We start from the raw sequence: 14,228 nt of genomic DNA on the forward strand, positions 1-14,228 counted from the left end.
CACTTTCATGCAAGGTGTTCTATGGATATAACCTTCCTTTGTGGCTCCATGGGATTTGTCAGTGGTGCTCAAAGTACTTCAGGAACCTCCATTCGAACCCCTGGAATTTAGAATGTAAGCTCTTATGAGCAGAGCCCTCTATCCTCTTGTGCTTCTCCCTACTTTCCCATTAGGGCACCTAACACTTGGTTGCTTAAGCTCTGCTGCTTATGTGGGTGATATGGTTGCTAATGTATCAATGTATATTATCCATGTCCTTGACCTGCATTCTATTGTATTGTACTGTAAGTCTTTGGTCACGTTTTTGTTTATATATTTTGTAAGGCGCTGCGGAACACTTGTGGCGCCATATAAATAAATAATAATAATAATAATAATAATAATAATAATTGGTGGATGTCAAATGACTCACTGCGAACCCTCTGGCTATAGCGTCTGCCTGTAGGCTAACGGATTTAGGGGCGCTTTCTTGTCGCTCCCACTTTTTGATATTTCATCAGGACAGGGCTGTTCTTCGAACACGCCCAGGCGTCCGTCCCAAAGTGGTTTTTCGCTTCCATCTGAATGAGGGAATTGTGGTTCCAGCCTTTAATTCACCAGACCTCTCGGCAGGTGAGGCCTTTTTGGATGTGGTCCGTGCTCTAAAGATCTACGTGGACTGTACTACTTACATCAGGAAATCGGACTCCCTCTTTGTCCTATATGGATTCCACAAGAAGGGATGGCCAGCTAACAAACTGACTCTGACCAGATGGATTCGCATTACTATCTCACAGGCTTACACGCAGACTGGCCTTCCTGTGCCGACTACAGTCTCTGCTCATTCTTCTCACTCTGTGGGTCCCTCGTGGGCAGCCTGGCATGGCACCTCAGCTGAACAGCTATGCAAGGCGGCCACCTGATCTTCTGTCCACACCTTTCTTAGGTTTTAACCTTTGATGCATTTGCCTCTCAGGATGCTTCCTTCGGGCGTAGGGTTCTATCAGCGCAGGACCGTTCCCGCCCTTGAACAATTGCTTTGGGACATCCCCAATGTCTCCCTGTGGAGCCCTATGGGCCCTGAAGAAGAAAAGGAGAGTTATAGTAAAACATACCTTCGTTCACTCTTTGTTCGAAGTCCACATGGCACCTGCCCTGACACACCTGGCTTCTATGGGCCTCTTGGTCACTTGTTTCCTTCTCTGTGTGAGAGTGTGATTCATCAGTGTACCAGTCTTCCTTCTTCTATCCTGCTCCTGTCTTGGGCTTTGTTAACAAAACTGAAGTGCCCTCTAGCTGTGGGAGGGGTATAGGGGGAAGGACCGAAGCATCCTGGCATTGAAAAGCTTTGCTGTTGGTGTCCGGTCCTCCAGGTCCCACCTACACCCCAATGTCTCCCTTTGGACTTCGAAGAAAGAGAGTTAATGAAGGTAAGTTTTACCATAACTCTCCTTTTTACTTTGCTACACATAATTAATAAGGCCCATGTGTTTGTATGCATAGTGAAACATAAATCCAAAGTTTTCCTTTGAGCAACTGAGACTATTGACAACTGTTAATTTGCAGATTTTCATCACTGACTGCATATATTTTTATTTTACCTCTTATCTGGCACCCATACTACAAATGAAAAATGCCATTTTTTTACATAATTGTATTCCATATTCTTTAAATTACTATTAGTATGGCAGCAATTGTGGGAAGCTGGGAGAACCATTAGTGTGTGTAGCACATGAATTATAAGCAGTCTAGGTGGTGTTTTCATTTCGCTAGAGGCCTCTGTAGATTGCATGCACTTGGTGCTGTTGGAATGCTGAGCGCTGAGAATCCATTTGTTGCTGTCCAGCTTAGAGGAAGGCAGCTCGCTCCCATGCTGCCTTCCTCTAAGCGTGCTGCAGTAGACCTGCCCAGGAGAGCCCATAGTTTGCTGAATAAAACTCTTTGGGATGTCTTTGGGCCTGATTCAGAGCCGGTCGCTATTAGCGCTCGCTCGTTCAGAAAAAGGGGGTGGCTATTCAAATGAACCGTTTGCTCTTTGCGGTCTGTTGCCGCCTCTATGTCTGAACGAGTGAACAAAACATGCGGTCGTTTTTTTGATAAAAACGCCCCCTGGCCGCTCGCATCATACGTCATGTCCGCTATTTATTAGATTAATCGAGTACATCGACCAGCGTATGAACTGCTCGCTATTCTTGTGGTTGGTTTTTCCTACCACAAATTTGCGAGCAGATCTGACTATAAAATAACCCAGTGACGTGGTCAGTGACGCTGCTGTTTTAATTATGCACACCCATAAAACGCCCGTTTTGACCTTTCAAGCACGCCTGCGTTCTGATCTCCACTCCCCGTTTTCAAGCACCTTCCCCTGTTACAACCCACATACGCCTCCTCCTGTCACTCATATTAGCAGGCATTCGCTATTTAGCGAACAAACGATTTTCGGCCGCACTGATTGGTTCGCGCATGCGTATTATGATCCGTACGCATGCGCAGTTGGGCAAACATCGCTCGGAACGAACGAGCGGCCGCTTACGAGCGGCTCCTAATCAGGTCCTTTGTTTTTATCTTATGATATAGTACACAACACATTTTGCTAGGAAAGCTATAGCAATTCCCTGACCGTCGCCTAATCTTGGTGTATAGTGTTCCTCAAGGGATTGTCAAGGCAATTAGCTAATATTTAATTTGTAATGTATGAAAGTAAAAAAACAAAAAACACAGCCACTCTTTCCATTTGCTATCCATGTACTCACAGTGCAACCCCAATATTTCAATGTCCATTTAGAAAATAAAAACACTGCTGTTGATGGGAAACCCTTGCTGTGGGTGGATTTTGGATATTTTTTCATTTGTGTTGTCATTAGTGGAGCAGATATTGGTTATTTGCTGTAGATGGCGTTGGGTGCAAACTGTTCCATATTGCTAACCATTGTAAGGTATGGCGTAGTTACCTGCACCCCTATATCTTTAAAGCTTGTACTTTTTAATTACATAATTATGGGCTGTTATATCTTAGATAAATGTGTCCAGGTATTTGTGTTCTTATGTTTTCTTCTTGTATTCAATTGATGACTGATGCTCACAATTTTATGTAAATACATTATACCATAAATGAATTGCACTTACTGTAAAGTTATTGCATTTATTCTGTCAACAGCAATTATTTTGCTGTACTATACTATGTAAAGGTTTTAGATAATGGGCAAGTGTTGACATTCAATTTCCTGTTAGATTAGATTTAGAACTAAAGGATCACGAAGGTAGCACGGCTCTGTGGCTGGCTGTTCAGTACATCACCGTGTCCTCTGACCCATCTGTAAACCCCTTTGATGACATCCCTGTAGTGAATGGAACCTCATTTGATGAGAATAGCTTTGCAGCAAGACTTATCAAACGAGGCAGCAACACAGATGCACCAGACACAGTCACAGGTAAACACAAGAGGTTTGTATTCACCATAGAGCTATGTGTTCTATAATTAAGTTGATTTAATATTTATTCTTTATTTAAGGGCTTTTTTGGTAACTCTGGAAATCTTCCTTGACTTGCAGCTCCCTTGTGAGCATAAAGTATGCAATTATGTAGGAGGTGGTAGACATGGATGCATTTTATATTGTTGCTAATTGCAAATGGTCCTTTTTATAGCATATATTTTAAGTAGCTGTGGGTGTTTTGACATTGTTTATTGCCCCACAATTACCCCATGAGGATTTTTACAGTACTGGGCTGAATCTGTAAAATCACTAGACTGTAAGCTTCTGTACAATCTTCCCTTCCTGCTGCAAGAACAAGATTATTATTCTTCACCCCTGTCCTAGGATAACCACAACAGGGCTGTTCCTCCTCTTCTCTCCTCCTCCCTGCAGACGCCGGCGACCATTTTTACCTTGCCTGCCTAGCACAGAGAGCGACACACGAGCTCCTGCCTCCACTATACCTCACAACCGAGTGTCAAGTTATAGTATCAGGCTCCTTTCTCCCCTCTTGGGGTTTGAGTGTTGAGCAGTTATTTGCATTATTACATTATCCAGCATTGTATGTTTTATCTGTGTGCCTGTATTTAGATAGTACTGTGTTTTCTCTATTACACATGTGACTATTCTTAAACTGTTTTCTCACTACTTAACCAATGTTAGTGGTTAGTTAAATTTATACTTAACCGTTGTTAGTTACGTTTATACTTAACCTCTGTTAGTGTTTAGTTAATTTATACTAACCCTGTTAGTACTTAACATTTGTTAGTGGTTAGTTAAATTGGTGACACATTTATTTGTTATATAATTAGTGTTTTACTGCATAATGTTTATATACTGTTCGGTACCACTTATTTTCTTAAGTGGTCCTTTCAACATTCAGTGCCTTTTTCCTAATACACCCACTTTTGTTATTATACCAAAGTGTGTAGGGGTACTTCCTGGTGCACATTATTACGTCTTCCAAAGATCAGGCAGCAAAAGTCCCCAGTGTGGGAGCACTTCGGCTGTGGGTTCCCTTCAGGAACCAGCTTGGGTATCCACCCTGTCACAATCTATGTTAAAGTTGGCCACTAAGCTGCAGGTTTCTCGGCCCACTTCTCCTTTGTCTACAACAGCCGTATCTGAACCGCCATGGTTTGATAGTTTATCTCAGTTGTTTAGTGAAGTTGTCTACCTTGCTACAACAGAAGTTGGATCAACCATCTATGCATAACTCGTCTAGATGAGACCCCTCTGTTCCTCTTCTCTCAGGCTGCGACTCAGAGTCGAGGCACGCCTCTTGCCTGGAGCAGGATGTGTCTGTAACGTCGCATGTGGAATTATCATCTGTTCCAGAGGATTCACATTGCCAGGTGGATGTAAATGCCTTGGTCGAGGCAATCAAGTTTGCTCTATTAGTTAAGGATTCTGATACCACGCCTACGGTGGAGGCATCCCTTTTTAAACTGAAAAAAAAAAGGCGGTGGAAGAAGCTTTGACACACCCTAACAAGCATTTCCAAGTATCTAAGCACATTTTAAACTTTTACCCTCTCTCAGCTGCAGATAGGACCAAGTGGTAATTTTCACCTCCTGTGGACACCCACATAGCCCGTTTGGTCAAATCCACTACCCTGCCTATCCCGAATGCGGCTTATCTTAAGGATCCTGCGGATAGTAAAATGGAAAATTTTCTAATATCCATCTTTTCCATATCCGGTGCTGTTTTTCGTCCAGCTCTCATCAATGCTTGTGTGGCCAAAGCTCTAAGGCATTGGGTGAATTCTCTTCTGGAAGCTCCTCGCAATGGTACCACCAATCTGAATTACTGTTCAAGGTGGACTTCATGTGCCAGTGTTTACCTGAGGAAGCGGCAATTGTCTTTGGCCTCCTTTGCTCCAAGGTCTCTGCTTCCACAGTAGCTGTTAGACAGCACTCTGGCTGCATACGTGGAGGTCATACTCTGATTCCAAAAAGGTTCTGGAAGCCTTACCTTTCTCAGGTAATATCTTGTTTGGGCCTGAACTGGATAAAATTGTGGCTAGCGTTCATCCCATCAGCCGCACCTAATTCAAAAGGTTTGTCCTTTCACTCTTTTCGTCCGCAAGGCAAAGCCAAGGGACAGTCCTGCTCAAGGTCACAGGGCCCCTCCTCTAAAGTTTTCAGGTACAGAGGCAGCCAGTCCTGGTCGACACCTCGTCCAGCTTCCAAGTCGGCCGACAAGCAAGTGGCTTGACAGGACGGGCCCCCTCCTGGGACTTTCCAGCATGAGGAGCCATCTTTCTACTCTTTGCAGCGACCTGCCTGTCGATGTCTTCAAAGCCTGGGTAATAATTGTCGTTTCCTGGGGTTACACTCTCACCTTCCGGGATCGTCCTCCAAGCCTATTCTTTTCCACAGGTCTTCAGAACCCAGAAAGTCAGTGGATTTGAGGAACTCCTTTCAGTTGCTGCTGGTCTCCCATGTCATCGTCCCAGTTCCTCCCCCTCAAAAAGGAACAGGTTTCTATATTAATCTGTTTCTTGTTCAAAATCTGGTCGTCTCCTTCCACCCAATCCTCAGTCTGGAAGCTCTCCAAGTATCTCTGGGTTCCGTGATTCCGGATGGAATCTCTTCGCTCTATCATTCTGGCGATGAAACCAGGGGACTACATGACTTCCTTGGTTATCCAAGATGCCTATTTGTACATTCCCATACGCCAGGATCACCAGTGTTTTCTAACTCCTTGATCTGGTGGCTCCATCTCTCCAATTTTAACAAGAATCTTCCCTTTTGGTTCCAGGACTGGGTCCTGCTCACCACCGATGCAAGTTTTAGAGGTTGTGGGCAGTAACGTGCTTTCACACCTTTCAGGGTCGATGGTCGACTCAGAAAGCTTTACCCCCGATCAACATCTTGGAGCTTCAGGCAGTTTACAAAGCCCTGTGTCAGGCCAAATTCTTTCTCCAGCACAAACCTCTCAAGATTCAGTCCGACAACACAACGGCTAATGCATATATCAACCATCAAGTCAGAACCCAGAGCAAAGGAGCCATGAGGGAGGTGTGCCGCATTCTTCATTGGGCCGAGCGATTCCTTCCATCTCTGTCGGCGTTTCACAGCCCAGGGGTCTGGAGAGGATGGAGTGCACTCGGGCGAAAGGTCTCTTCAGCCAGAAGTGTTCCAGATGTTGGTGAATTGCGCGGGGTGTCTGGACATCGACATGATGGCCTTTCTTCACAACAAGCAGCTTCCTCTGTACTGCTACCGCACCAGAAATCTGGGAGCCTTTCTGGTAAACGCCCTAGCAGTCAAGTCTTGCCTTTGATCTATTTGATCCTGTCTCGCCCTGTACATAGTTTCCCTGTGGTCTCTACTGTCTCGACTAGAAGGGGTGGCTCTTGAGACATCCATCCTGAAGGAAAAGGGTTTTCCCCACTTCGAGCATTCGTACTCTGCGGAGTGCTAGGAAACCGTCTTCGGCTAGGATCTATCTCCGAGTCTGGCAGACCAACTATGATTGGTGTGTGGTCCACCGCTTTAACCCTCAGGTTTTCAGTTTTTCTTGGATCCTGTCGTATTTGCAGATAGGCTTGGATTTGGGCCGTGCGGCTCTTCTCTCTTAAGGTTCAGTCTCCGCATTATCGTTTCTTTCAAAAGAAAATTACCTCTTTACCAGATGTTCAGACTTTTCTACAAGGAGTGCTCCACCTCCTGCAACCATCGTTGCTTTGGTGTTAATGGCCCTTAAGGCTTTCCCCTTTGAGCCTTTGAAAACTGTGGACCTAAGTTGTCTTACAGTCTTCTTACTCGCCATTGCCTCGGCCCGGTGAGTCTCTTATATGAGTGCATTGTCCCATCGATCTGCCTTTTTTTCACCTGGATCGGGCGGTTCTCAGGACACACCTAGGCTATCTTTTGAAGGTCTTGTCCCATTTCCTTATTGATCTGGAAATTGTGGTACCCCCCTCCTTCCGTTATTGACTTTTCTCCAGAGTTGGCCTCCCTGTATGTGGTTCGGGCCCTCCCTGTTTATGAAAATAGGAAGCAGGATACCCAAAAATCTGATTCCCTTGTCTTTTTATTTTATTGAATTCTTTGGCTATCGGGAGCACACATAGCCATGGATTTTGAAAAATGGCCATTATACCCACGTCATTTTTTTGTGGCCATTTACGCGGGCAATTGAATATGCCCTTTGTGAGAGAAGCAACCAGTATAATGTTGGCAAGTATGGCAAAATGCATAAATACCTAAATATATGTGTATATTCCAAAAAAGCACATTTCCTTATGAAATAGAACACTATGCCTTTTTAATAGATGATTTATGCAAAGCAATACTCTCATTGATATGTTTAGTGTGTTCCCAACGTATAATTTAAGAAATAAGCATTGTTTGCTATATACAATGTAACATAAACATTCTGATTAAGTGGTTTATTATTTTTATTTATTTGTTTATTCCTTACTTGGGATAATCTTTAGCTTTGTGTTTATTTTGTGGTCTTATAATTAATTGTAATCTGTGGGTTAGCTATTTGGACACTTTCGGTTGTCCTATAACATTTTTATATTATGTTTTTTTTATTTATTGTGAAGTTATAGAAATTTTAGGACATGCAGTAGTAATTATTGTGTTGGGTATAAACATAACATGATCATATGTTAAGGATTGAAATGATCACTGGGCTTTTATTATGTAATATGGGCTAAATTAAGGATTTTAGATACTCTGTAACCTTTTGAGAGCTGTCTTTCTCTTATTTTTTTATTGGCATTATTTTGTTTTGCACACATTTTTTTTCTTATGCATTTTTCTGTTGTTTTACTAGGTAACTGCTTGTTACAAAGAGCTGCAGGAGCAGGGAATGAGGCAGCTTCTCTGTTCCTGGCAACCCACGGAGCAAAAGTCAATCATAAAAATAAATGGGTAAGTTCTATTTAAATAAAACAGATTGCACTGGGTACAACAGTGGGAACATAATTACTGTAGATATGTTATTTCCACAGTCTTGACCTCACATAACTAAATAATAGTTTAGCAGTGATGTGTATGAGTATTTGCATCACATGACACAAGTAATTTATTCTTGAGAAATTCTACTTTGTATAATATATTTATAACTTATGGTAATGCTTGTTTGCAAAGCAAATGCAAATATAGAAATGTATAGTGAGAATTGGGCTAATGTGTAAACAAGGGCTACCCATATTTGAATTGAGATTCTTGAACAGGGTGTGCTTAGATGCTTGAACAGGGTATGCTTAGTACATTTATAGATTGATACTAAGCAACTCTTATTCGTGTACTGAAAACGTAAAAAGGTTTTTAAACTATGCATACATTATATGTACAGAAATAAGTGTGTGTGTGTGTGTGTGTATATATGTATATATATGTATATATATATATATATATATATATATATGTATGTATGTATGTGTGTATAGATATATATATATATAAGTAAGTCCAGATCACCGGCACTCACGGGTTCCACAATGTCCTGGGCCGGGTGCCCTCCACAGTCAGTCGCTGCCAAACAGGACGAACTGAACATAATCTCCACAAGGCGGCACTCCGTGTAAAAAACGACCAAATGTGACAAGATGCTGTCTGCAGACAGCATCTTGTCACATTTGGTCATTTTTTACACGGAGTGCCGCCTTGTGGAGATTATATATATATATATATATATATATATATATATATATATATTATGTCATTACAAAGTGAAAGGTTATCTACAATTTATGGATTGAACATTACATTGTGCAGTAGATTTTCCCATCTCTTGTTATTCAAATAGTATACTACAATGACAAGTTCATTCTAGTAATACATTTTAATTGACTTCCTATCAATAATTTGGGTGATCATAATTTGATAAAATGAAGAAAAAAAGATATAGTTTTGTATGTTTGGCAGTGATAAAATACATGATCTATGGCTATCTGATGCCACCATCAGTTGTACGTTCTCTACATTACATTGATCTAGACGTAATTCAAAAGAATGCGCATTGTTTCAGAATTGTTCCTTCTTACATCCTAGATTTTTAAAATGGGGGATTATATGCTTTGTGACTGTAAATTGGATTAACGTAGTGCTATGGTACACTTATTTTAGGGGGAGACCCCGTTACACACAGCATGCCGACATGGACTTCCCAACCTTACAGCAGAACTGTTGCAGCAGGGGGCCAACCCAAACATTCAGACACAGGAGACCCTTCCTACTCCTAAAGGCTCTTCAGAAACCAGCACATCATCCAGCACCTTTTTACAAACACCACTGCACATGGCAATAGCTTACAACCACCCTGATGTTGTGACTGTCATATTGGAGCAGAAAGGTGAGAGCTCCTCTTAATTGTTACACAGAAAACTACATTGTTACATGTCGCATCAGATTGCTACGAATTTTAATTAATGGTTTAAGAGTATTTAATTATGATTTACTTAACTTTTAATGTATTCCTTCTCTCACAAAGCCAATGCTCTACATGCAACAAATAACCTTCAAATCATTCCCGACTTCAGCCTGAAAGACTCAAGAGAACAAACTGTGTTAGCGCTAGCTCTATGGACAGGTAAGAAGAGAAAACAAGCTTGAATGATACAGCTGAATACAATTCTGCACACCGTCACATATCTAGATTGCCTGCCTGTTTTTGTATGTTGTAAGTAACTGTGCATAGATAGATGTGGTGTGAAGACAGTAGTGATATTCTAAAGTCAAGAAATGGAACAGTGTAAGTTAGATTGGCATGAGGGGAAAATGAATAGGAAGAATAAATGAAGGTTTCTGTTAGAAGTATGAAGAACATATGGACATCAGCCATCTTGTGCTACAATGTTAGAATTCTCTCCAGGGAGGCACGTCTACTTTTCCTTGTAAATGTGAAATATCTTATAGAAACAGATGGTAAACCATTGTAAGAACGCCTATTCCATTCTCTTTAATGTAATGATGACATTCACATTCCTGGCTTTATTTCTAGGCATGCACACCATTGCTGCACAACTCCTTGGATCAGGAGCATCCATCAATGACACAATGTCAGATGGACAGACCCTGCTGCATATGGCAATTAGAAGACAAGACAGTAAGAGTGCCCTCTTCCTGCTGGAACACCAAGCAGACATAAGTATCAGGTACGAGTCCTGTCTGCCATATATCTAAATCCAAATCAATTTTGAATAGTTGCTTTGTGCATATGATCAGGGGTGGATCTAGGGGTTCGAGCGCCCCTGGCGTAGTAAGGGACTGGCCTCCAATGATTGCTCCCACAGGACATAAAATAACACACATTGAATCGTTGTCCCCACAGATAGAAAATAAATAAAAACATACATTGATTCCCCCCAGCCCACAACAAAAGACTCGGTGACCTCACCGCCTGAGTTGTCACAGATAGCTGAGTCAGAGAGTCCAGACCAGCCCAGTTGGAACTTGGTCCCACTCCCTCCCTCAGCACCTCATCACCACCCTCATCAGCCGCCTCCAGCTTTCATCACCATCTTCAGTCCTTCATCACCTTCCAAAGCCATCAGCTTCTCATCACAATCCACAGACCAAAAGCACCTCATCCACCACCCTTAGCCCCTAATCACCACCCTCAGCTTCTCATCGCCATCATCAGCCTCCCATCACCTTCCTCAGCTCCCGTTACCTTCCTCAGCCTGCATTACCATCCTCAGCACCTTCCTCAGTCTCTCATCACCATCCTCAGCCCCAACACCTTCCTCAGCCCTTATCACCATCCAGCCCCCATCACCTTACTCAGCCCCATCACCTTCATCAGCCCTCAGCCCCATCACCTTCATCAGCCCTCAGCCCCATCACCTTCATCAGCCCTCAGCCCCTGTCACCTTCTTTTTAGCCAGCCCCCATCACAGACAGATCCCAACTTCCCCGGTGATCCAGAGTCTATCAGTGTGTATGTGTATACTAGGAGCCGGGCAGCTAGGGAAATCATTGTGGTCGTCAGCGGGGAATCAGTGTGCCCACAAAGGGATAGAACTGGCAGCGGGTGGCCCTGCTGGGCTGCACCCCCCCTCGGTCGGTGCTCCTGGCGAGTACCCATCCTGGCCAATAGGAAGATGCACCCCAGCATGAGATGTAAAAGGCTACTTGGATAAAAGGACCAGATATAATGATCATAACAGCAGCTATCAGTGTTGTTTCTTTCACTCCTATCACAGACTCCCCCTGCCTGCAGACTTTGGAAATGCAATACATTCAGCATAATTACCAAAAGGACAAATCCTACCTATTAATCCTATGCAGATTCAAAAAATATTGTTCAATCTTCTGCTTCCTTATCTCTGAAAACAAAATATAATCTGAGCAGCTTCCCTGCAGCATTCATTGTTTTGCAGGCATCAGGGGGAATTCAATTAGGCTCGATAATTTTTCGGGCAAATAAAACAATATTTTAACGCTTGAATTGCCTTTGAGCAATCCAATTAAATCCTGTTTTATTCGGCCGAAAAATTATCGTTTTTTGGGCGAATACACATAGGATCTGTGATAAGTACACGAATACGGCTTTTTTAACACTGGTGCCTTACCGAAAACAGATAGTTATCTGGGATTTTTTTTTTTGGAGCCTGCTGAGCTCCTGAAAATAAATGCCCAGCCGCTGAGAAGCAGTCTTCTCTCCTCTGCATGTGCAGGGATGGGGGGTTCAATCGCAATCATACCCCCTCCTGTATTTGCCCCTGGCTGAGGGTCTCACAGTGCTTCCCTCCTCAGTGCCACGGCAAATAGTTGTATTTTTTTTCTAAGGGGGACGTGGCCATGCCTCCCGCAATTAGGCCATGTCCCCGATAAGTGCCGACTTTGGAGCTAATTGAATTAGCCCAGGGGATCAATTAGCCAGCGATAAAGTACCATAGCTAATTGAATTCCCCCCATAGTTGCAACAAAGTAAAATAAAAAAAGTAGTAATGAAGAGTCCTCCGGCTGCCTACCATACTTTATTGTAGTGAATAGGGAGCGGAGCAGTATATTTAAGGTCTTAATGCTATTTTGTTTTCAAACTAAAACATGTCAGCTGAAATCTGCAGAATTTAAATAAATAAGTTAGGTCCTGTATATGACTCTCTTTATTTTGTACCTAAAGACAATCAAGAAATGAATAGCAATGATATGCAAAACATTTATCAATTAGGAGTCCTTTACAAAAGGTAAAAAGCACTGTTTTGAGTTGCTTCCTATATGATTACAGCCTTATCATTCCAAATACAGCTAAAATAGAAATCCTAATAATACATATCAAACCGAACAGAATGAATGTGAGAAAAGTTTGTCTTTATCTTAATATATGCAGATTCCTTCATAGTCGCCTTTAAGTATTCTACGCACAGGATTGTCACCATCTCAAGATATTGCGTAATCAACTTGAATCAAAAGATTCCTTTTCATATCCTCATCTCTTTATACTCCTCCAAGCTTAACAAATCAATGTGACTCCAGTAAGTGTTGTATATTCTGTCCTAACTAATCCTCCTCTATTACATATTAACGGTCAACTCAAAAAGGAAGGAAAAGCACTCTACCATAGTGTAGTAATTTTATTAAAACGGATAAAAAGGCAAAAAAATACACACTAACATAATAGTAGTGTACTTACAGCGGAACACTTAAGACAGTCTTCCAAGGGATAAGGTCATCACTCCTACTGCATGTTAGTGACATCATTCAGCTTCTCAGATGGTCAGTGTCACGTCTTAGATTATATTGTTTGTGATCATTACCATTTGCTACCATTACAATACACAAATCCAATAGCCGTTTTGTAAAACTCTAGTTGTATATATTGCCTCTATTCCGTATAACAGTTATTGAGATCATTATTATCAGCTGCTGAGGGTTTACTGAGCATTTTGGCAATTTTGAAAGGGAAAATCAGGGATTACAATTCACATCTTGTACAATAATAATAAAATCCCTGCACTTCTGTATATGTTCTGCTAGAGATAACCAACACGCTGAAGTCACTTTTTCCTTGGTAAAGTACTCATTTAAAAGAGAATGGTAATAACTTCTTTGTTTTAGGACCCAAGATGGGGAGACTGCCCTTCAGTTAGCCATTAAAAACCAGCTTCCCCTAGTGGTGGATGCTATTTGTACACGTGGGGCAGATATGTCTGTTACTGATGAACAGGGAAATCCCCCCCTTTGGCTCGCGTTGGAGAATGAGCTGGAGGATATTGCGTCAACACTGGTAAGAATTTAGCTTTATTTTTATTTTAACACTATTGTTGCCTTTTCATATGTTGATTTGGTAGATTGACCCTTTATAAATCTGTATACATTTATTATCCTGGGTACAGGAAAGATGTACAGCACTTGTATTGTAAAGAATAAACATGTTGTCATTGTAAAGGTTCTCCGTACTTTCTATGCTAGTACAGAGTGTCTTTAGATAAATATAAGTAGGTGGGTATTAATTGTGCCTATACAGTAAATTATTTCATAATTAAAATGATGGGGCTACTATTATACAGATGTAAGTACAATGCACAATAGTAGTGGGATGTTATGTCATTAGAACGCAACATCAGGTCAGCACCAACACAGCTTGTGACTCTAGTATCTTTTGTTAGCACGTAATGACATTATTTCTAAACAATATTGCCTATCATTCTGTATTTTGTTTTGTTTTTAAACCTAAAAATGTAATAAAATTTTTGCACACATGAAAAGAGGGTACAGAAAAGAAGACAAAAAACATGGCGGAAAGTAAATGTGATTGGCCAGGGCCCAGGGCAAGGGAACGCAGAAATACAAATATTAACACAGC

The 14,228-nt window shown here is 41.8% G+C and overlaps 1 protein-coding gene across 2 annotated transcripts in view; it reads left to right on the forward strand.

The window, feature by feature from the left end:
• ANKFY1 (ankyrin repeat and FYVE domain containing 1) overlaps positions 1–14,228 on the forward strand; it is a 113,481-nt gene that overhangs the window by 67,830 nt on the left and 31,423 nt on the right. For both annotated transcript variants that reach the window (XM_088447031.1, XM_088447032.1), the window contains exons 10-15: positions 3,211–3,410; positions 8,247–8,344; positions 9,545–9,770; positions 9,909–10,007; positions 10,419–10,572; positions 13,481–13,649. In XM_088447031.1, the coding sequence (XP_088303157.1) occupies positions 3,211–3,410; positions 8,247–8,344; positions 9,545–9,770; positions 9,909–10,007; positions 10,419–10,572; positions 13,481–13,649 (946 nt within the window). The remainder of the gene's footprint in view (positions 1–3,210; positions 3,411–8,246; positions 8,345–9,544; positions 9,771–9,908; positions 10,008–10,418; positions 10,573–13,480; positions 13,650–14,228) is intronic.

The sequence above is a fragment of the Taudactylus pleione genome, unplaced genomic scaffold, assembly GCF_031769625.1.
Source record: "Taudactylus pleione unplaced genomic scaffold, aTauple2 ptg000411l, whole genome shotgun sequence".
Taxonomy (NCBI): Eukaryota; Metazoa; Chordata; class Amphibia; order Anura; family Myobatrachidae; genus Taudactylus; species Taudactylus pleione.